The 23,124-nt window shown below is 39.4% G+C and overlaps 2 protein-coding genes across 21 annotated transcripts in view; one reads left to right on the top strand and one right to left on the bottom strand.

The window, feature by feature from the left end:
* Positions 1–30: 30 nt before the first annotated feature.
* LOC111577295 (cullin-3-like) lies at positions 31–11,028 on the bottom strand. Its single transcript, XM_023283477.3, has 16 exons — positions 10,774–11,028; positions 7,982–8,179; positions 6,222–6,335; positions 4,316–4,476; positions 4,041–4,155; positions 3,721–3,949; positions 3,450–3,595; positions 3,128–3,304; positions 2,838–3,008; positions 2,571–2,678; positions 2,166–2,290; positions 1,977–2,073; positions 1,715–1,849; positions 1,385–1,571; positions 840–985; positions 31–627 (listed from the first exon to the last, which is right to left on the bottom strand). The coding sequence occupies exons 1-16, from the start codon at positions 10,831–10,833 to the stop codon at positions 496–498; spliced, it is 2,301 nt and encodes a 766-aa protein (XP_023139245.1). The 5' UTR covers positions 10,834–11,028; the 3' UTR covers positions 31–495.
* Positions 11,029–11,434: 406 nt separating this feature from the next.
* Positions 11,435–23,124, top strand: part of mbnl1 (muscleblind-like splicing regulator 1) — a 52,819-nt gene continuing 41,129 nt past the window's right edge. For 18 of the 20 annotated variants that reach the window (XM_055014111.1, XM_055014109.1, XM_055014130.1 and 15 more), the window contains exons 1-3: positions 11,436–11,573; positions 18,323–18,559; positions 20,859–21,017. The gene's annotated coding sequence lies outside the window, so the exon portion shown is untranslated. Of the gene's footprint in view, positions 11,574–18,322; positions 18,560–20,858; positions 21,018–21,435; positions 21,592–23,124 lie in introns of those variants that run through there. The other 2 variants (XM_055014108.1, XM_055014113.1) reach the window with 2 other exon arrangements.

Genomic DNA, 23,124 nt, shown 5'->3' with positions numbered 1-23,124 from the left:
GAAGATGATCAATGCATTTCTATGACAAACTAGAGCATCAATACTCATTTTATTTTGTAACAATCCACATTTGCTGTTTTTCAGAATTTTATTATTTTTTATACAGTATTGAAACAACAAAAAAAAAAAATTATGTGGAGCATTCACATTTTTCCCAAGGGATTCTTTGCAAGTTTGATCTCTACAAGGGTAAAACAGTGAAAAGCTTGAAGCTGGATCCATCCATATTAAAACTCACAGGGAATAGGAAGACTGGGCCCGATTTAAAAATCATCTAGAAGATCTGATGGATTGTTTTCTTTTTTTTTTAATGCGCCAAAGATTTCATTCCCCATTCATGTGTTTACCGTGTTTTCGTAAGAGGCGATGAATCAGGATCCTAGCGCTTGTCTTTAAAAGAAACTTCCAGTCCATGCGTAACAACAGTCCAAAGAAAACAAACACTTCCAATTCTCCCCGTCCAGTCTCTTCCTCCTCCCATCCACAGTTCATCTTCTATGCAACGTAGGTGTACACTTTACGATCCTCTGGCGTCCTCGCCAAGTATTCTCTTTCTATTAGTCCTTCTATGCGCTTTTTGATTACCACAGGACTGGGGAGGAAACGTGCCCGGAGCTGCTGAGTCACCTGAGGACACAAAGTCACAAAATCTAAGAAAACTGTACCGTTTTAACATTGAAGATTGCTCTCTCAATGTGATTTAATACTGAGTCACAATAAAAATATGCTTCAGAGTTGGCATCAAGAAGTGGAAAAATTGGAAAATAACTGCAATTTAACTGTTGTTCCTTATTGAAGCAAAGCAAAGCAAAATTTGGATTCTTAAGTGAGTTCCTTACCTCTGCTACCAGGACATTGTGTTGCATCTTCTTCCTCGACTTCATGATTCGGACGATGGCTGCCTCAATCTCATGCTTCCTGTCATCGTCCACTTTCTGTCGAGTCTCTTTTCTTTCGGGGTCTGATTCCCCTTGTTTAGCAGCAACTGGTAAAATGTGACAGTGAAAAGGTGAGGTTCACAAAAAAAAGCAAAACACAAAAAACACCCAACCTGAAAGTAGTGTTTTAAATTACAGAACCCAACGTATCTGATAAACTGATGATAAATACTGTACAAGTGGTACTGAAGCTGTAGTTATTTTAAGAGTATGTTAAAAACAATACGATTACAGTCCTTTTAGCTTTGAGTATAGAAAGAAATAAAAGAAATCTGTGATATCACGTTTCAGATTTCTAGAAATTAAACTCTTTACACACATTGTGTTACAAACAGTAGTGGACATACAGTGGCCCAGACTTAAGATGAAATATACTCTCACTATATATTATATACATTATATATTTCTATACTCTCTATAGTGTATCATACCAAAACTTTGCTCACCTGTCTGTATTTTGACTCGGTGCAGTTTGGAAGTAAACTGATCATTGACTGTAAACACATGGCCATTTTCTATCTCCTTGGACTTCGGCTCCTTGGTGAGAACTCGCTGTGTGGGTTTCCCACAGGCCAAAGACTGCAACGCTCGCACCAACTCTCGCTCTGGAATATCTGTTTCCTGCTGAATCTCCTATAGGAGACAAAATGGGGAATCTTTTTGTAAAAAGGGGAATGCAGATTATTATAAAAACTCTGTCCCCACTTAGAGAGATGCAACTAAGTTGTGTTGAGCGAGATGCAGAGGGTCAGATGAAGTTGGTGCGCTGTTCCCACCTCAAAAGTGCACTTTTCTCTGTTGTTGAAGAGCATGAGGATGGTCATCTGGAAGGTGGACACCTGCAGTATGTGCTTCCGGGTGTTTGAACCTGTCACCTGGGCTCCTCCCACACCCACCTCCGAACCATCCTCCTGCAGATAAGGTTGAAGAGAAGGGACGTGAGACTCTAAACTTACAAAATATAATGTTAACTTCAAGAAAACGAGTTGCTTTGAAATTTCAATATTAAAAGATGCATTTTTAAACTTTAGTGCATACCTTTTTAATAGCCCCATAGAAAGTGGCATTTAGGTCTGCTCCACCCATGTGGTGTTGCAGTGTGAGCTGCCTGCCACTGTGCTTCGCAAGGTAGAACCTGGAAAAGAGAAGCAAGGACCATGTTCTCTAGAAACCACATTAAATGACAATGAACCTTTGTTTGTATAGCAAAACATTCAGGTGCACTACCGTCTGAAGACTTCAAAAGCGTGTCTAGGAGCAGGGGGGATGGTGCATTTGGGTGTAGCAGACTGTGTAGGCCAGTAGCCGGTCGTGAGGACCCTCACTGTGAGGTCCACACCACTTAGAGATGCCTGGAGGAGATTAACGATAGTTTTTCAGAATTCCTCTCAGAATGCATTATGTGGGATAATACAACCAACCAGTTCTTACATCTCCATTACAAAATAGCTTGTACACAACAGCTATTGTTTACTTTTGTAACATTCTGATGCACTAATGAATAAAGATGCAATCACCTCCATTTCAATTTTTCCTAAATAAACATATGGTTCATCAATAGTAATTAATGTTAAATGTGTCTCATTATGTGTTACTTGTTTAGAACTGATTTGTTCTCTGAAAGTGCCTTACCGATGTGGTTTGTATGTGCTGTCTGAACTCGTCCATAGTAGTGTTGGAGATGCTCATGTCTCTGAACATCCCTTCCAGTTTTGAGGTGAACTGACAGCCACATTCTGTCTGCAAAGGATGAAGACAGGGAACAATGAGCTGAAACTGTTGGCAAGTTTTTAAATAGGGTTAAGGCAGGGCAGTAAGAGCCGTTATATGAGATATATAGGAACAGTACATACAATTATGTGCACAAATCTGTACCCAGAACTGTTTTTTTCCTTTTACCTTGAGCTTCGAGATCATGTTCTTTTCTGAATCGTCTGAGACACTCTTGTTGCTGAGCAGCCGACGGCCCAGATGCTGCTTGTAGTACCTTTCAAACACATCCTTTTCTTGCATGAACCTGAACAACACCATGGCCTTGTCAAGAATCGACTCCACCTCCTGTTCTGTCAACTGGTTAAACAAGACAGGGCAAAAATGAGGGAATGTACAGTCCAAGTATATGCCTGCAAAAAAAAAAACACAACATGTTACAGCTGTGCTTGAGCAACATTTTCTGAGAAGCCACATACCCCTTTGACTCCCTTCTTGAGCTTATCATCAATGAAGAGAGACAGGTACTCTGGTGAGCGGGAGTTGAGGTTCAGGAAATACTCAAAATCTCCAGCTATGGTTTGTTTGAAGAGTCTGTCATTGTTGAAGGACTCAAGGAGGAAACGATCAAATCGTGTCTTCAGGTCTAGCAAACCCTGTTGAGGAGGAAAAGGGCACAAAGAGCTGATATAATCTGGCATCATACATTTCTCTTTTAAAAATTTCAAGCAAAGTCTCCCAAGTAATTAAGTTTTAAAAAAGCTTTTGAGGGTTTTCAGAAACACCGTTAAACCAACATACCTGGATATAGTCGACAGGGTTCTTGCCCTCTCCCTCTTCTGACACCAGAGCCTTGCCTTGTTCCCTCAGGTAAGAGCTCATACACTCGCACATTGTTTTCAGGCCATTTGGCACACGACTGAACAACTTGTACATGCATGCCAAGTCTGGGAATGAGACGTGAAAAATGATGAGTAACAAAAAGATAATTCTTTTGAGCTCATTTTTATTTCTAAATTATGATCAGAATCAAATGCAGAGAAAAAAAACCTTAGTGAAGCAAAGCTTTTACCTTCTGTCTTGCCGTTTTTAAGCATATGGACCAAACCAGAGTTCTCCATTTCCACAATGGTCTTCATGTGTTTAGAAATTAATTCCCTTTCCACAACCTTGACAATAGGCTCCTCTGTAGACTTGTCCAGACAGTGCATAACTCGCTCAATTTCTTCGTTGATTCTGGCCTCTACCTTCTTTATGTAGACACTGGCACTGTTTTCTGCAAGGAACTTTTGGCTTTCCATCTGAAAAAGGCAGATATTGCATGCTGTTTTATTACGAAGATTTTCAATAGTAACAAAAACACAGAGAACAAAGCTGCTAGCACAGACTTACCTGGAAGAATTCAGCTGACATATCTAAGAAAGGGCCTTCGAAGTCCTCCTCATACACAGACCTGCCATCCAGGCCAAGAATCATCAGCATCTGGCAGGCATTTCTTATGGCCCCCCTGCAATGTATTGAGGACAAATAATAATCAAGACAAATATTTAAGAAAGTTGCTGCATGGGACCTGATTTTCTAATTCAATCACAATATATAAAATTTAAGAGTGATCCTACAGATGCAGCAATCTTTGGATCATGTTGTGAAGCACTACTCCGGCATACCTGTCAACAACCTCGCCCTTCCTCTCCCGTGCGATCATGTCCAGTAACGTCTGTCGTAGGTGGTCTCGAATGCAGCCATAGCGCACCACTTGGTCCCTGAATATGATGAGGCCGAGGTTGTACACATTCTCCACATTGTTCTGCTGCACATACACCCTATCCTAGAAGACATAACAATGGGGCAAAAAAGTTACTTCATGTGTAGAAAGAAGTACTATGATCAAACTCATGTGTACGTGTCAACAAACTGAAACTTCAAAGCCACAGGGGACACAACTTATACATTCAGAAGCAATGAAAATGTAACATTTGCACTTAGCTCTACTTTATTGTAAAGACATTTTTGTTTATGTATACCGACGTTCCTTGACTATTAATGAAAGTTGAGCAATTAATGCTCTCTTTCTTTTAAAGGTGCTATATGGCGAAAATTCATTGTATTGTGTTTTGTGGTTGTTATAAACTTGTAGATTAAGTCACACGGACAGAGAGTTTTCCTTCCTGAACAGTGTGCTCAGCTGCATTCATGGTAAAATTGACCATCTGTGCAGTACTTTCAATTGAAAGATTGAAAGACACTTTCTAAGGACGTGATTTGCTGAAAAGGTGTACAATATAGGACCTTTAAAGCATATAAAGAGGACAGAATCAAAAAAGGGCACAAAGAGGGAAAGGATTATCTAGGCCAAACTAGACCCCAGCTGAAGCTATCCACTATTATATTTCCCCATCAGAGCCACTGGAAGGATGTCGCAGTGCTAACTTCATTTTGGGTAAAGTTACCTCCTTGGACAGTCCTGCTGTTTGCATCATAGGTATAGCATATTATCAAAGGCCATGAGGTATACTGTAGTTTCATTCATTCATAATGGCTAATGGGCTGTAGCAGGAAACGCCATCAGACTCCGACTAGTATCTGAGCACTGGGATGAGGCCACAGGTGATGTGGCAGGTGAAGAGATAAGTGTCCGACTGCCTCTTTTGTTATCAATGTACAGATCGCAACTGGCCCTCCTGCATGAGTGGGTGCACCTATGCCGGGTGGATTTCCATTTAAGTATGTTATTTAATCTTGTTTACACTGAACCCACTCCCGAGCAGGTTTGGCCATTCCGGATATGTTGCTGTGACAACCACTCCAACAACTGTTTCGAAGAACCAAGAAATCTGGGATCACGCCAAATCGTCAATAATTTAATCCAGCTAAAACATTAATCCACATACAGACAAACCGGCCTCTGCTCTCCCTGCACAGTCTCAGTGAGGCAAGCAGCAGTAAAACAACAGAGAGCCAACTGCCTGGGGTAAAGCAGGACAGGAAAGAGGAAAGTGTAGAACAAATGGACCCCAGGAGAGCTCTGTAGTCTCTGTTCTGACTATGCTATTGTTTAGCCTACACTTGCACTTATCTCGAGGGCTCAATCACTCACAACCACACACACACACACACACACACACACACACACACACACACACACACACACACACACACTCTGGACATGGTTCTGGCAAAGGTAAAATCAACTAGTCCTGCCAGTTTTCCAGCAAAACAAATAATTACAGGAACAAAGCCTCATTGTTGGGTTCACAAATAAAACAGAATCGTACCATCAAAGTCCAAAATAGGATGTAGATGGAAGTTGGTAACAGTTGGAAATAAAAGGCTATTTCGCAAAAAGCAGAAAAATATTCATGACATGGAACAAATGTCATAACTGGCCTGCGTTGGAAAAAAAACGTTACACAATTAAAGACAACTTCTAGTGTTTACCCACTTAAAAAAATAAAACAACAGCAACAACTGCATAGTGAAATGATAGAGCTTTTGTACAATAATTGATTTACAACTGCAGAGCAATTTAATTACATGAAACAACTATGACAAAACACACAGAAGAATACCTACCATGTACATGAGGATATCTCTGATCATGACCATGGCAGTTTGATGGTCATTCCAGGCTTGGTTCAGTGTTTGCAGAAAATTATTATTTAGAGAGTTTAGAACATCTTCCCGCACCTGAAAATATAAAAAGTTACATGTGTTTTCAGCATTCTGTACGTTATTTTCAACAGGGCTGTATTGGACAGTATGGATGTCACGAGAACAGAGACTGCAGTATCAACTTGATATCAATACTCTGAATAAGGGACAGTATTTTTTGGTCTTGATAGTACCAAAGGCACCTAAAGTATCGAAACTGCCATAGGTAGCCGACTCGAGATTGGGATTTCTGCAGGACGGCGTCAGCAAATGCAGGTGGAGCAAGAGGTCTGCTGCAACTTAGAACTTTTCAAAAATTGCATATGGAGATATTTTGTGTTTCAGGTCAATCATCAGGGATAAAGTAGAGATGCCAAAATGCAAACCTTGTCACATTTGAACAAACGGAGAGAAGCATCCAACTGATGTAAACACCTCAAGGGCAGACATCTGGATCCGTACCCAGAATTTAAGCTTAGAGAGTTTGAGTCGTTACTTTATATTTACAACATGGCATTAGAATGTTCACTTTCTGAAATTTTACCATAACTGCTCGGTAACTGCAAGAGCAGAGTCTGTTGAAGCAGCGCTCCACACACAATGTTCACAAAGGCTATTTGAGCATATTCAGGCAAAAGTGGCAATAGCTCAAAACATGACCTGAGGGGTGCACTGCAAAGCAAGTCCAATCTAACCAGGCTTTCTTTGCTTAGCTTGACTGCACAAAGCCTAAAACTCCAATTGGAGTAATAGGTATAACTATGGTGGCCCTTAACGGTCTTCATTAATTCAGGTTTTCTTCATTCATTTCTGCGCACACTGTCATAAAAAGGGATGTCTGACGTGCCATGTGACTATTCTTTCACGCAAAATGGACCAATGATGGGCACAAGTTGTGATCATAGAGCGCAATGATGAATGTAAAAATGTGTTATGGTAAACTTAACCGTAACTGAAAATGAGGCAAGAGAGGAATGCTGGTAGAAAATTAATTGTCTAAGTTATTATATTTATTATACACTAATTTTACCAGTTATTTCTGTTACAACAGCTGCACATGGGAGCTCTGAAACTTTTTGCCTCATGTATTTAAGCATGAGAATAAACAAGTGCATTGCAGTCTGACTCTCCTGTAACAAAAGATAGGTGGAAATCACTTTAGATTTTCGCCACATCAAAATTAATATTACTGAGTGAATCCCAGTTCTCTGGGATGAATACCAATAGACTAATCAATTTTCTGATCTGTGCTCTATAAGCTGCAATACCAGCAGTGTAAAAAGGAGTTGGCATCAAATTAGGAGCAAGTATAATCTATGTATAATATAGGTTCCCATGGCAACTTGACACATAGTATGTACTACTGTATCTGCACGGCTGCAGTCAGTGATACTATTAACATACAACTCAACAGGTTTGCAAATATAACATATAAAGTGAATCTGTAGCACTCATATACAATATCTTGTTTTTAAATTTTTTGGTGCAGTATACTTTCAAATAACTAATGTCTTTCAGAACACCGGAAAGCTCCATCCCAAGTTTTTTTTTTTCAATTCAAAGAGTTGATGCGAAATAGTTTCAGATCAGCTGTTTATTTTTGGCTGTTGTATCGTATTGGTACCGACTACAAGCTTTCCGCTATCATGACATTCCTATTGGAGAAGAAGATGTTTATTTACTTTGTTGATGAGGTGCTCAGTGACAACCTCCCTCAGGCCCGTGTAGAGCTTCTCTCCATGCTTGTGGAGCACCATGGTGTAGGCATTCCTGTATAGCTCCTCAAAGCTCAGTCCACTGTTGTTCTTCCTCTGAATTTCTTGGATGGCATTCTTTAGAAGGTCCCAGATGTTGTTCACATATTTCTCATCCATTGTCATCTGGAGGAGACAAAATGATGAAAGACTGTTTACTTGAAAAATGTCTATTATTCTACATTGTATAAGTAGGTGACAACAGTAATATGAAGGACTATTCTTTGCAATAATTAGCAAACTAGCAATACTTTAAAAATAACATCCATGCACATAACACAGGTCCAATATATACTCTATATTGTTAATGACTAATGGCACTGCAGTTTTGTAAAGGGATGACTGCACAAATTTAACTAATCTTTTAGACAGAACAGACGTGTGACATTCATTATAACGCTTTGGTTTTAAATTGTTGCAGCAATATTAAAAATTCACATTTCTGTGACTGAATTCTCTTAAAAAGATCACTACAAGTGATACCTGGGTTATTTTGTCTGCCATCAGATAATGTTACAAACAATTCATAACAGCCTTATCGAGTATTTGAATGGAGCAACATATCAACTGTTAGCTTCAGTTAGCAGAAAGCTAGGATCAAATCACCACAAGTAGGCAGACTGACAGCAACAGAGACATCAACCTTTCACATAGTTCCTGTCAAATGTGCAGCAAAAACTGAGCTACAAAAGCCAATCACACAGCAACAGTTAGAAAAAGCTATATACAACTGCACATGGTAATGTTTAGATTGTGATGCAAATCAACACAACATGCTTTTGCTTTGGTTGCTTCAGTTGGGGTAAAGGAAAGATAAGTGAAATGTCAGCATCAAGCATCAGCCAAGAAACAGGCAACCCAGCAATTTCAGCAGCAGTGACACGTGGTAATATTTTCACAATCAGTGTTCAGCAACAACAACAAAAACAGACCCCATGTAAACGGTGCCCTCTTCTTGAACAAACTGCATGAAAAGGTTTACGATGTCAAACAGGTAACCAGATATACTGGCAACACCCTGACTTAAAAAAAGGTAGGTTTGATACATGATGAATGTGTGAACACATAATTATAGTCACTAAACTACAAAGCTGGACACAGAGAGGAGGGACAGTAGAAACTAGTGATGTCAAACGTTTCTACCTCGGTGAAATGTCAAACTTCTCACTAAAAATATATTCATTTTAGCCAGTTAACTTTCCAGCATCTCCAGTTTTAATTTGAAGATGATAGGTAAGATTAAAAGTATTATTTTTAGGCCAAGTGGGGTTGACTTTGTGGATCTTTCACCATATGCATGAAAATTATGTCAAATACATGTAACACCATTTAAGATAAAGACAGGGCATTACTTTATTGACTTAACCCCGGTCAAAAACCTGATACAAATCTGATCCGAAGGAAAGACAGAAAAAAGGGATACACATATCAGTCTCATTAATGCCTTCACTCAGCAGGAAAACAAAGGAACTATTTTCATGTTCATTTGTAAGTGTCAACATGTCCAGTGTTTCAGCCTTGTATCACTTCCATTAATTCATTAAGTCCAGTTTTTGGCACTACGTTACTTTACAAAAAATATCCTGACTAGTTGCACGCACGATATTTTTAATTTTGGAAAGAGGTATCAGATTAGTAATCATTATCAGAAGAAAAATGGCTGGACAGATGCATCAAGTGAACAAGAATCTAGCTAACCTGCCCTTACTGCAGGTCAAGTCCAAGTATCAATCAGAGTTTTCAGATCACACAATGAGTATGCCTCATTAAGAAGTGCAAAATGTTTAATGGAATCAATTTATATAAATCTCAAAATTAAAATTTTAGTTGTGGCTATACTGAAGATTAATGAGCTAGTGTAGCACTTGGGTGTAAGAGCAACATTTGAGAAGGAAGATGAGACATGTTTTCTCTCACTTAACTGCTCTCTGACTCACCCTTCCGGACACCCACTCATACACCTGCATGCATATACAGGTATTTCTGTATATTTCACATACACTAAGAGTTCAAGGAACGCTTGGTAGACTGCATATACCGCAGTTTGGCAAGTGTGCACATAACAGTGGATAATTGGGTTGTGGGGATGCAATTCGGCCCAGTGATGAGTGAATGTTGATGAAATTACTGCGTGACAGTGATACTAGTAGAAGACATATCGGCTGTCAACGTCAGCATTAACTGCTTAAGTTACTTTAGGCATGTTTACTTTAGCCTCACGTCAGAGTGAAGTTGCGCTAGCTCTCAAGCTAACCCTGCATGACAATGCGTTGTTTGTCATGCATCACAACCCGAACCAAATGTGTGGTGGCATTAAATACCAACTGTCAAAACTGCGACTTGAATTACACTTGCTGGTTGTCAGCAACTTAACAAGGATCAAGTCAGGTAAAAATATCAGGCCTGCTACTTAGCTAGCTTCCATTTGCTACTGTCTCACTGAAGAAGTTTCCTTACCTATGCTAACATTAGCTCATGACACACGACGAAGGCACTTTCATAACAAGACACCGCCTAACGTTAAATATATCGAGCTAATGACATAGCTTTTGTGATTCAGGTAATTCGTCCAGGAAATAGCTGTTTTAGCTTGACAATGACGTTCTGTTATGGTTTAAGCTGCTAGTTAGCAGGCAGTTGCTAGCATGAAGATCTGTCATCCCCGGTACTCGAGTCTCATAGTTAGGGTCTCGGCGTTTCCACAGCCGGTAAATACTTACAGGAAAGGCTCGTATCCTCATCTTGGTGTCCTTCTTGGTGGGGCCTTTGAGGTTGGACATGATTAATTAGAACGACTTTCGTTTCTAAGTTGACTTAAAGACTACATGAAAGGCAGTGGCTATTTTGCTTTCTGCGCCAGGAAAGCGACAGGGAAACTCAGTGACCTCCCCTTTGGGAACTAGGTCGGTGTGTGTGTCAGATATGTTGTTGTCAGTCGCTCTCCTCAGTGGTTTTTAGCTAACGTTAGCTTGTATGCAGTGATGGCGGACGGCTGCTCTCCACTGCGCAACCCCGAAATCTCGCGAGATCAGTAAAGTCCCTCCACTGACAGGTGCATTCCACAGGTTGATGTTTCCTCGTGCTATAGCGGTTATGACGGCATTAATATATTAATATTTCGATAAAAAACATCGTGAGTACTCAATAACGCTGTTTTATAAAAATGTAAGCGCAAAACAACTGATTTAACTTGGGCAGGAAGCGACTTTATTTTGTGACAAACGTACCAGAGTCAACATTGTAACGTGATGAATTTAGGCCCCCGTTATATGAAGTAGCTAAGATAGCTACCTTTTGAAAAAGTAAGACCACCATTCAGTAAGAAATATCCAAGTTAGGTTATATTGAGTGTCACACATGTTAAGTTTGACCATTCAACGTTTCTGTCTTCCGGTCCGTCTCTTCACATTGTCCATCTGCAAACGTCGAGGACCGACCACCGGCTGGAAAACTGAATATCTTCTCACTGTCATGACGACGCTCTCTGAGGAAGAGAAGCACAAAATACAACAACAAATGGGTGAGTGCACTGTTTTTAACTGTTGTGAAAAAGAATAAATACAATGCTGAAGGATATTAAAGCAAAAGTCAAAAAGGATAACTAGGTTTATTCTTAGTGTTTTACCAAGAACCAACCTAGGAGTACAATAAGACCACAAAAACAATTTATTGATCACATATAAATAATTTAGAGTTTTTCTACTATATTTCAGAGCTATGTAAGAATTTTTAAAAAATCTTTATACCAGATAAGATATTGATACATGGGCGTAGTAATAATACTGTATATAAATCTACCTCTGCACTCTGCTGTCATGATGGGAACTGTTGCATTCTTTCGAAGATTGCCTCCAGCCCTCCTCCGCAGGCCCATGTTCTCCAGCTCCAGTTTTCTGATTTCCAATCGCATGGCAGCGATCACCTGGATAATCTTCTGTTCGCTGTCCATGATGCTGACCACAAACTCTGCCACCTTGTCCGAACTTCACTTAAAGTCATCCAATCCACCTATCAGGGCACATTCTATTTCCCACAAATATGCTTTTCGTTTAAAGTCGATTTCAGAGCTCACCTTTGGGACTACAATGATCTAAGCAGCCAATCAAAAGGAGCAATCTAGTCTGTCATCAGACTGTTCATGGTGAGGTCACATGGTGGGGCGAGTGTTATTTTCTTCTAGTGATCTGATGCCTACCACTTTCCCTCCTCCTGTTAAATATTCATCTACTCTGTCAACGTAAAGCAACAATTGGCACTTGGGAGAGGCATAGCTTGTGGTCTAACAGTCTGTCAATGTGACTACTTCAAACTGACGCCACTTTTCAGCATGGCTAAAATGTATATAGATGAGTACAGAAGTTATTTATATTGCCTAACATGTTTTTGTTTTGTATTTAAATCTTCTTTTCTTATTTCTGCACCAGATGTTTGAGCCTACTCCTTGTGTGATAATCATATTTATCAGAACAGCCAGCTCTGTTCTCTCACTGATACTGTGATTATCAGGGCTTGCACAGATGGCGTTAGTGGATTCACAGAAATCTAAAAACTGCACACATGCAGTTAAATTGATAACATAGTAAAACAAAAAGAAAAAAGGTGTAACAAATCACTAGAATGTTGCTGTTTGTTTTTGCATGGGGTCATGTGAATGTTAAATGTGACAATTTAAGGTAAGAACGCATCATATGTGCAGTACAGTGGAGAGTCAGTGGGTGTGTTTCTTGATGCTCTGCTGCTCTCTAGTGTCCAGTAGGCCACTTTGCTTATAGAGTAACCTTTCACCAAGCAAAAAAGTGGCATTTCACTGACCCATTTGTTCGAAATTGTCAAGTCTATACCCCCTCTGGCTCCAACCAGCAGTCCAGCTTTAGATGATAAATGTGTACCGAGGAAACCGAGAAAGATCCGTGGACAAAAATACATCAATACTGGATGAGCAAGATTCTAAGGAAATGTGCAGATAAAGTAGTATAATGCCATAGACAAATAGACTACAAAGCTCATAATATTTCAAGGATATCCAAGCCTTATATTAATATATACTCAAGAGATAGCAGACGCTGTTTGAATATTCAGCCTGTCAGTTGTTGTGCAGCTAACTGAACAAATGACAATTACTTTCAATTTACACATTACCTCATCACACAGAGGTAAGATAAAACACGCCTATATCCAGTATTTTGTGGTGTAGTATTTCCCTTCTTCTTACTGATTTAGTATATATTTTTGCTTGATGAAACTGCAAGCAGATCTAAGTTATCCACATTTGACAGCCAAGTATATCATAATATCAAGTTGCCTTGTGCTGTGTTTTGACACCACATTACATACTCTGAGTTCCTCCCGTTCCACAGTGCAGTGTGCGTGCTATTTGTCTGCCGATAAACCCCTCTGCAAGTGACAGATAAACTCCAGCATGTTGTGGTAGAGATGCCGACAGCCGACATAACAGAGGAGCATTGTTATTGTGGAAATAAACACTCAGCTGAGTGAATTATATTTGTGTAAAGTTTTGAAGTGGATTATGATATCACTCTTGCTGGGTACATATTAAATAGTTGTAAACCACAAACAATAAAAATGCTAAAAATAAATACATTTTATATTTACTGTTGTTAGCCACATGTCATATTTAAGATGTCCAGCAGGTGGCATGTGCTGCAGTGTCAGTTCCACAAAATTGGGCCTGAAGTAATCAAGATTCATTCCATGTGCAAGCACATGACATCCTCCGTCATCACTATAAGCTCAAAGGACATTATAAAGTGGTGCATTTGAAAGCAGAGGTAATTGATTTTTCTTGCAAGTGATTACAGAAGCAGAATTTAATACGCTGCTTTTGATTTCAGCTCTTTTCATCGCTGCTACTTGCTTTGCAAACTTGACACCAGAGGGTCAGGACAAATGCAGCTCTCCTCAGAATTCCGCACTCATCATTTTAGCCAAGCTGCTGTTGACCTGGCGCCAACACTACAAAACAGGACAAGTAATTTAATTTGCCACCACCGCCGACCTTGAAGCAGGGAATGTAGGCTACTAGAATCCCAATAGGGAGGTTTGAAGAAAATGTCCTGGGAGGAGAGAAGGGGTCAGACTGTTCTGCTGGTAGCATCACACACAGCTTCCTCACCTCTAAAGATATACATTTGTCCTTGAGATATGCATGCATAGATTGAAAAATGTCCGTTGTTGTTTTGAAGGTATCCGGGTACTATCTCTGAGAGCTAATGTGGTCATATTGCCATTACTTTTAATCAAAGGATCCCATGTATAACATCATAACCTTATGAGCATAACAACATAATGATACACTTCTAATCAGCAGTACTATGTTCTATTTATAGCCTTAATCGTGGCATAAAATCTGAAAAATGACAAGTATGAAGTGCTTGTCCTTCACCAAAAAATGTTCCTTCCTCAAAGTAAAAAAGATTGTAGTGAGGGAGTAAATTTCTTCATAGCAACAGATAACATGAGTGGCTGAAGCACCCAGTAAAACGCTAATACTGTATTAATCCAAGCCTACATGTGCACCTAAGTTTTACATATCACCAGAGATAAGATCACAGCTCACTGGGTTCATCACACTTAAGTCTAGAAAGTGTCACTTCCCATTTCAGAGGCGCTAAATAAAATAAATGGCATAGCAGTGCAGGAGAGATGTAGGCCACATGTGCTTTTATTATGTGATACATGCCAAGTCTGACGGTACCTCTGTGAGTCATGTTTACATATCTGTGGAAGTATGTGACAAGAAGGGATATGCTGATGCAGTTGGTATTTCTACTGATAAGATCACATACCTCAAAAAGTTTGTTTCAAAAAGCCTTGCAGTAAGTAAAAAAAAAAAAAAAATGGTGCATTCACTGATCCCTCAGAAAATGCTTGGTCATTGTGCGCCTATGCAGCCATTTTGTCATTGTGCCTTGTCACCACAATGACTATGATGATATGACATTAAGAGGTTAGATAAATTCTCAGATCCCTAAAGTAACACAAGTGTTCTGTCACTTTATAACACGTTAGTAATGCCCTAAGGGCAGACACATTCCCTATCCTATCACTCATCACCCAGAGGGAACAAATGTGCTCATGCCCTCTTCCAGCCATGTCATGTGATGTGATGTGATCTGATCGTAATTGCAGCCGTAACTTGTTGCCCAATCGACGTGACAACTTAAATCACCCCGGTGAAAATATCTTGGGTCAGAATTCAATATTGGTCGTAAAATCTAAATATAAGGCCCCAGAGACTAAGTTGTTTCACAGAGTACCGCGGTAGCTGTCTGGCAAAAACATGCACAGGGTAACAAGGCTTGAAAGTGGAGTGCTTACTGCTTTTGAGATAGGTTCTGCAATTGGGATCATTAGTGTAACGTTTGTGAAGTGCTGCAATAACTTTGAGCAGGCTATTTGAAAAGACCTTTTATATCCAGTGCTATGTGTCCTTGTCTTCCAGCAACCCAGTGTTTCAAATAAAGACCTGTAGGTTTTCCAGCCATTTGGCACAGTCTTTAATGACTAGCTCATAGCCACAGTCCCATTTAACAGCCTTCATTATGACTCAGTAATCATAGGCTGCATTTGTTTTTCTTTTCCTCTCTACTCTGTCGCTCGAGCTCTTTCTTTTTTAAAAAAAAACTTTTAGTCCTCTGTCTCTCTCCCCTTCTGTTTATCTTCATCTGAGCAAGACAAATCCCGTACCGAGCAAGAGCAGCTACTGGAGAAAGTGTTTGTTGACTTTTCGGCACAGACTGGTGCTCTGTAGGGGAGCAGTCTGTTATTTATGGCTCAGGGCCTTATGTGATTGGCTGAAGAGAGATATAATTATGTCTGGCACTTTTTAGAATTACAATAGATGGCATGTTGAGTTCACTGGTTGCTAAGTTACTAAGTGAAGGGTCTTGTACTATATAGAATATGTTTCTGATATAGTCAGTATCTGGTGGTCAAATACTTTCTCTGTACAGTAACCTCAGCTTAATGGTGGACCGTGATTTAACATTTTGTGATGCAATAATTCATTACGGATATTTTTAGATGTGCCTGATACCGTTTGGCATTTGGTTTGTGTTAAAGTACAAGTTCACATTTTTGCACAGAATAAAAATTGTGAATTTTTTTCCCCTTATCCCTTATACTGGAAACTCTTAAAGGATCAGAATGAACAGTAGGAATGAATGAAGCAATCAAAGTATGTATCAGTTTTCATATCGACACCTTTTGTTTGAAGCTAGACTTGAAAATTGCAAAACTATCCTTTTATCACTTCAAATAGCGTTAATGGTGGTACTTTAACCACCAAGGCTGCAGTATGCACGAGTTCATTAATGTATCCCATCTGAAAATGTGTCTATAAGTATCTTCTAAATACCATCTATCATCAAAATACTGGCACATCTTCAGTATGCACAGGACTATAAATTGACTGATTTATCATCAGTACTATAAATGTAATATTTGACTAAATAAGTATTACCCTGCCCTGTTGTTTCTCTTAGAGAAATGAAAGGAAAAACGTTTACTTTGGCCTCACTAATTACTTCCGTTTGCTCTTATTCTATATTTAAGCAAACCAATAAAGCACCATAAGGCATAATGGAGTCCAGGTTTGCAGATTAAGTCATCTTAAAATATTTAATTCTGTATTTAGCCAAGGATTTGGATGATTGATAAAAGGCTAAACATGGTTTAAGATGACCCATTTGCGTTTTGGATTTGTTGTTTATTTATATTTCTCTTCTGTCCCGCTGGAGCAGTGTTATCTGAATGTGTTGCAAAGACAAATTAAGTACAAATTAAACATCCTAACTTCACATTTTAATGCTTGTTGTCACTTCAGTCACTGTGCGCTTATCTGGGATGCTCATCTGATTGCATATCCTTCACATAAATATTGTTAGATGGTAAATAGATTTTTGAGAACTGCAGGGATATCCAGTCAGCTATGTTATTATATGTAGGTGAGAATGCTAAAGTGAGATTTGGAAGAGGCTCCCAAGAACTGGCTTAGTAGCCGGTGAAGGGGCTGACTTACAGTTAAAGACTTACTAATATGTAATGAATGTTACATGTTCAAATTAAAATATGCAATTCCTGTGAGGGGGTGATGGTGGTAATTGAATTGAAAGAGGCATTTGTAATTCTTTTCATAAAAGCAGTTACTAATGGATATTGCAGCAGCTTTTATCTCCTCATTATGCAGGGTGGTCGGACAGGGACCTTGAATAGACTAATGGGATTATGTCAGTTTGAATCGGTCTTTGCTAGGGTTATTCCACACACTTGCAGTAAAACTGCAGCCATGTATTTGCCTGCTCCCTATAGGTGGTGGGAGCTGGAGATGATACTTAAACACAACACCGTAGATAATCCTGTTGTGCATTCCATACCATGTCTTATGTGATCACTGTCTTCAATAATACATGTGTAGTCATATCACCAGTCAAAAACAGAGGCATGTGAAGGGAGTTGAGGCTCCATGAGTAATCCTCATCTAATCCATTTATTTCAAATACATGAACTGCCACGGTTAATAAACAGTGACGTGTCTATCATTTTGAGTGCATGGAGTTGCAGCGCTGCTTTGCTCTGTCTGTTTTCGCTCCTAAGTGTCAGACTTTAAAGGAGACCTACTTATCACACTGAATAATTTTTTGGTGTTTTCCTTTTTGTTTCTAATGCAAATGCTTGGTGAGTGTAATATGATCACTTTACCTGATAAGTCATATTTTCAGTCACAGGCTTATTTCTGTGAAACAAATTGGAAATTAATGAAATACATACTGTATTGTGTATCTCTGAAGTTGGCGCTAAGTGTCTCCTCTCCTCCTCTGTCACATGAAAATCAGCCAGATCACAATGGAGAAAAGAATAAACTTCCAAGCCTGCAGGATCTAGGTATCTAGTTTCAGTGTAGGCTGGGTTTATTAAAGATTACATGACACAGTGTCAAGGCCTGACTGATAGTGTAAGTATAGCCTCTCTGATTAGTTTTCTCTTCTCACCTAATTACTGGTGAGATTTTATTGCAAGCTGTTGTGATACTGGGCAATGCACCCTGGTGTCTGAGTCAGTTATAGGACCAAGCTGCCCACATATCTACTGAAAGATAAGATGGCTGTAAAAGTGTCCAAACGGGTTAGTTAAATAAACTTGCAGTGGGAGTACTTTCAATAGACAACAATTGAAGCAGCACATCTGTATAACAAATCTCAACTGTCACCATCTACTGCTCTCTCTCCGTCTTTCTCTCCATCTCCATAGTGTAGCTTGGAATGCAGTAGTGCCACTTGCAGACTGCAGCGTCCAGGGAGCCCTAAAAAGGGAAGGAGTCTCACTCTGAATCCTGGCAGCTTGTGGAGCAGTGAAGGCTAAATTAGGCCCGGTTTCATTGACTTCCAATCCCCCGAGTCACAGCAGCCCTTCAGCCCAGAGGAGTGGAGGCCAACTGGCGCTCTGGGCCACGGATGCTCCCTCTCAGCTTCTCTTGACACTGCCTGGGTAAGTTAAAGTGTCAGATGGAGAGATTATCTATCTATAAAACTTGGGAGGTAAGAGTATGAGCAAATGGGAAAAAAAACATTAATTAAAGGTTTTGTGATGCTTAGTATTTTAACTAGGGCTGGTACTTTAACGCGTTAATTTCAATTAATTACTTACAGCGAAAAATAACGTGTTAAAAATAATAACACCCTCCTCAGTTCCCTCATTTCTGACACACCGGTAACGCTGATGAACACTCCAGCCCAGTAGGTGGCGGTAATGAACCTAAAGTCTGTTTGTAGCCATGAAGAAGAAGCACAGGAAGCACTGAGTGAAGTCAGGCACTGGTGAACAGTGAAGACGAGATTGAGCTTGTTGGACAGAAAGTTTCCTTTTAAAAATCTTCCCGATGGCAGCTTGGATAAAAGCCTGGTTGTGTGCAAATTGTACAACAAAGAGTTTTCTGATCACTGCAGCACTTCAAGCCGACGGTATCACCTCAATGTAAAACATGTTGGTGTTAGCACTAGAGCTAACGTTAGCTACGAGTCATGCTAACGGCTAACGGTGTAGCCATCCCGTAACAGACCACTTTTCTAGACGGTGCTTGAGTTTACAGAAAGTCTTAAAATTCTGAATAAAATCGCTATAATTGCACTTAGATTTGCAGTAATCTGTGAATGTAGCAGACAGATGAAAAATGCAGATAAATAGAAATGAAACATTTTTGTGGTTTAAGGTTTTACTCCGTCGTGTCTCTGCCTCCTTGGAGGAGGAATAACCTAAACAACAAAAATATCTCTTTTAATAACTTAATTATAAAATTTTTGTTTATAAAAAAATTTACATAAATAAAAATTGATATTCCTATAAAAAAGAACCATCAAAATTACACCATTTATCAGACCCAGAAAAGATGAAAACAGAATGAATCTCTGGATTTTCAACTTTCTGAAGCTCCTTAAACTACTTATGCTGGTTTGATGTGCCATACAGTGGAAAAAAACAACTAAATTCAGGCTTTAAGTCATCAGAATCACTTTTTTCTATATATCCCATTTTCCTTTTTTAAAATAAATTTTAAATTATAAACATATATGTCTATTCATTGATTCAACTGTCAACCACAATTTTATTTGAATTGAAAAACTTTACTTATTGTGTCAAATATTGCTATTTGACAAAACTACAATTAATTGTGATTAATTAATTAAAAAGCCTGTAATTAATTAGGTACATTTTTTAATTGTGTCCCACCACTAATTTTAACATAACTAAATCATTACTCATTAGCTTGAAAGTATAATAACTAAACAAATAGAATAATCATTATATGTGTTATTCTGTAGAAATAAAAGATAATAGCTATATTCGTTTATAGAAGTAGTTCCAGATCTGTTATTCTTTTTTCAGTTTAGCCAACAAACGATTTTTCATCTTTGATTGTTTTTTTAAAGGGATTTTTGGAAGCTCAAAAAGGTAAAAGTATACAATTTTAAACAAAATGCTTAAATGAAACAAAAATATAAACATAATTTTGTTTAATAAACCACATTCCATTTTTTCTGATCCCTTTTAAAATTTTGTAATTGCTCAGATTTGTATTGCCCCCATATGATCCTGATCCCCAAGCAGGACAGGCAGGGGTTTTGTGAACTTTTCTGAACAGAAATTACACATCAGTCAATTGTTCTCCAACTCTACCTTCATCTAGTTATTGACAGGATATACCAAAATCCTGTGGCAGCCAAAGCTAAATGAATGATTCATTAGAACCATATTGAACTTCAAATTACATTCTGAGTTTAATTGTGCATTGATATTCGACTTCACAGGTTTTAAACATACAGATGCTATGTTCACTTTTGTTTTATGTATGGAAAGTCACCAGAATTCAAGAAATAAGGTCTCTGAATCTGTCATTTTTCTCATGGAAATGCACCATGTAATACTTTACCCTTACATTTAACTCATTTACACTTTATTATATGCAGAGTTTGAAGTATGTAGTTTGTTAACAACCCTATCATTAGTAGCACAAAGCAGCATGCAGAACAGAGTATGTGGCCTTAAATATGAAAAGTGACAAAAGCTGCAAATTGTCTTGACCCCAATTTTATATGCTGAGATCCTATAATTACTTTAATGATGATAAATTATGTTCAGCCACAGTGTGCTGTTACAGATAACATGCTACCTGCCCAGTAGTGTATTTTGCTGATAAATGCTTGTTGTGTGCCTCCCACTCCTCTCTGCTCTTTCCCCTTCGCTGTGCTGTCCTGTGTGATTGACCGTGTCTCTTTCTCTGTGCTGGCAGTCGGAGACAGGTGCTGAGTGCTGCTGAGTGTTGCTGTGTGTGTGGGCCCCAGAGGCCTGGTTCAACATTCCACTGATCGTTTGATAGACACAGTCTTTGGGGAACGAAGGGGAGGGAGGCAAATGCCCGCACCAACCTCACAGAAGAACAACTGAGGGGGTAAGTGAAGTCCTGCGATGATGTACCTGTTCGACAGCCTTTACAACGCCCCGCTTCCTGATTTACAAAGTTCTTTTACTGCTTATCTCTCGGGCTGCAAACTGCTCTAATGCGCATACACTTCCTCTTTTGACACTCACAGGCGTGTAAGCATGCGTACATGTCAATGTGTATAGGCTATGTTGTACGCCAAGCGTGTGCGCACCATTGTGCAAATGGAGAGAAAGAGGAAGTTATAAAGGGATGCAGAAAGAGGCGGGGGAAAAAAAACAAGGTGACCATATTTGGCCTAAGTAGATAATGCAAGCAGAAGATGCAAATGAGATAAGGAGTGGTTGTCATGGAGACTTGATGTTGCGCAGTGATGGTTCGCTGTAAACCTGACCACATTTGTGGTATGGCCGTTGCCAAGCAGAAGGTGCTATTATGAGAGTGTGAGAGAGCAGAGTGAGAGGAGTAGAGGAAGAGAGAAAAGAAGATGTTAGTTCATCCCACAATGCATTGCATCAGTGTGACCTGTGTTGTAGTGGCTTCGTCTGTACCAGTGGCACGTCAGCGATAGACAGACACACAGGTAAGCTCGGTCTGTAAAATCTATCTATATAGGTTTAATGGCTGTAGAGAAATTAAAATGACTCCACATTCAATTGCTTTCATATTTCCTATTTTTTGTAGTTGCCGTTGTTGTGTAGTTCCTCAAAATACTGTATCTATAAGCTGGTAAACTTAGTTTCTTTTATGCGTGAACGTGTGAACACTCTTAAACTGAACATGTGCAATATTTTGGTCTACTTAGAAATTTGTGTAATTTTTATCTCTCATTTTAGGAGTATGTGAGAGTTTGATAATGTAAGGAGAGTTTATATAATACAAGCAGCAGTATTTCTACAGGCTACATTTGGACAGAAAAACTGCTGAAAGCTCAAATGAAAGGCCTCTTTGCAAAGGGTGTTTCCATTCGTTGCCATTTTATCTCCAAGATAAGCCTTAAGCTTAAATGGTGCATGCACACATGCATACACACAGTGGTGTCGGATGGGGACAAGACAGTGTGCGATTTCCTCTCTCAGTATTTCAAACCTGACAGCTTGAACTGCACCTGCTTCCCCCAACTGTGTTAAAATGGAAAGAAGTTAAGACAAAACCACAAAGTATGCAGCAGGGAAACGACACTGCAAATTTGCACAAGAAGAAGAGTTCATTTCTCCCTGTTAAATTGTTTCAAGTTTAGAAATTACTCCAAAGCAGTATTTTGCTTTGTCATTCTGCAGTCTGTAATATAATCTATAGTGAAATGGCCAGTGTTGAATGTAGCTCCATTGGCTTTCTCCAAGACTTTATACCGTTGCAGTTGTCGCTGTGATGGTCTGTAGTGTGAGTGTAATGTGTATTTGGGGCCTTAATGATAGATGAGCCGTCAGAGTTTGGCACACAAACGCTCTGGGACATTTCGTCAGAGGAGTGAGAGTTCACATCAGCCAGCCAGTGTCATTTACAGAGGGCTGAGAAATAGCAGAGCGCTGAGATGATAGGAGAGCTTAAGGTGGAAAGTTGCGTTAGTCAGGGAGGAGGGAGAGTAAATAAATGTGAACGGTTAGGATCCGATGATTTGACAGCGGCACTTCTGTCACCCATGCCGGAATGGTGTTGATGAAGGAGTTTAAGGGAATACCTCGAATAGTCTGAGCTTCCTTGTGAAACTGCTGTTTCTGTTCTCTTTACTTAACTTCCATAAATGCGGAACACTTGTTTAAGAAAGAAAATACAAGAAAATAGTCATCGAAATCAATACAACAGAGACAATTCCCATAAAGCAACTTGATAGTGGCATGACTAAGGTTACTTTCTCAGACTTGGCAAAGGCTGTTGCAGAGCCACAGTGGGCAATTATACAACGGTTTTTACAGACTGAGCAGTACTCTCCATGACTAGTTCACTAATCTAAGTGTGTAAAAGTGGTGGAATTCCCCTTTAAACGTATCACATACACACACACACACACACGCACACACACACACACACACACACACACACACACACACACCTCTTCCTGTTTTCGGTTGGTTTGCTCAACCTCAGTATGTTTATTCTTGTTACTCTTTGCTCA

Source organism: Amphiprion ocellaris, chromosome 10 (genome assembly GCF_022539595.1).
Source record: "Amphiprion ocellaris isolate individual 3 ecotype Okinawa chromosome 10, ASM2253959v1, whole genome shotgun sequence".
Lineage (NCBI taxonomy): Eukaryota > Metazoa > Chordata > Actinopteri > Pomacentridae > Amphiprion > Amphiprion ocellaris.
The sequence above is the reverse complement of the archived record's forward strand: the minus strand, read 5'-3'. Positions and strand labels throughout refer to the sequence as shown.

What these genes read in the sequence shown, in the direction of transcription:
- LOC111577295 (XM_023283477.3), bottom strand. Translation starts at nt 10,833, where the DNA reads ATGTCCAACCTCAAAGGCCCCACCAAGAAGGACACCAAGATGAGGATA. An exon ending in TAAAAACGGCAAGACAGAAG is followed by an intron (nt 3,596 to 3,720) that starts GTAAAAGCTTTG and finishes TCTCATTCCCAG; the next exon opens with ACTTGGCATGCATGTACAAG. An exon ending in TCAAGAAGGGAGTCAAAGGG is followed by an intron (nt 3,009 to 3,127) that starts GTATGTGGCTTC and finishes TTGTTTAACCAG; the next exon opens with TTGACAGAACAGGAGGTGGA.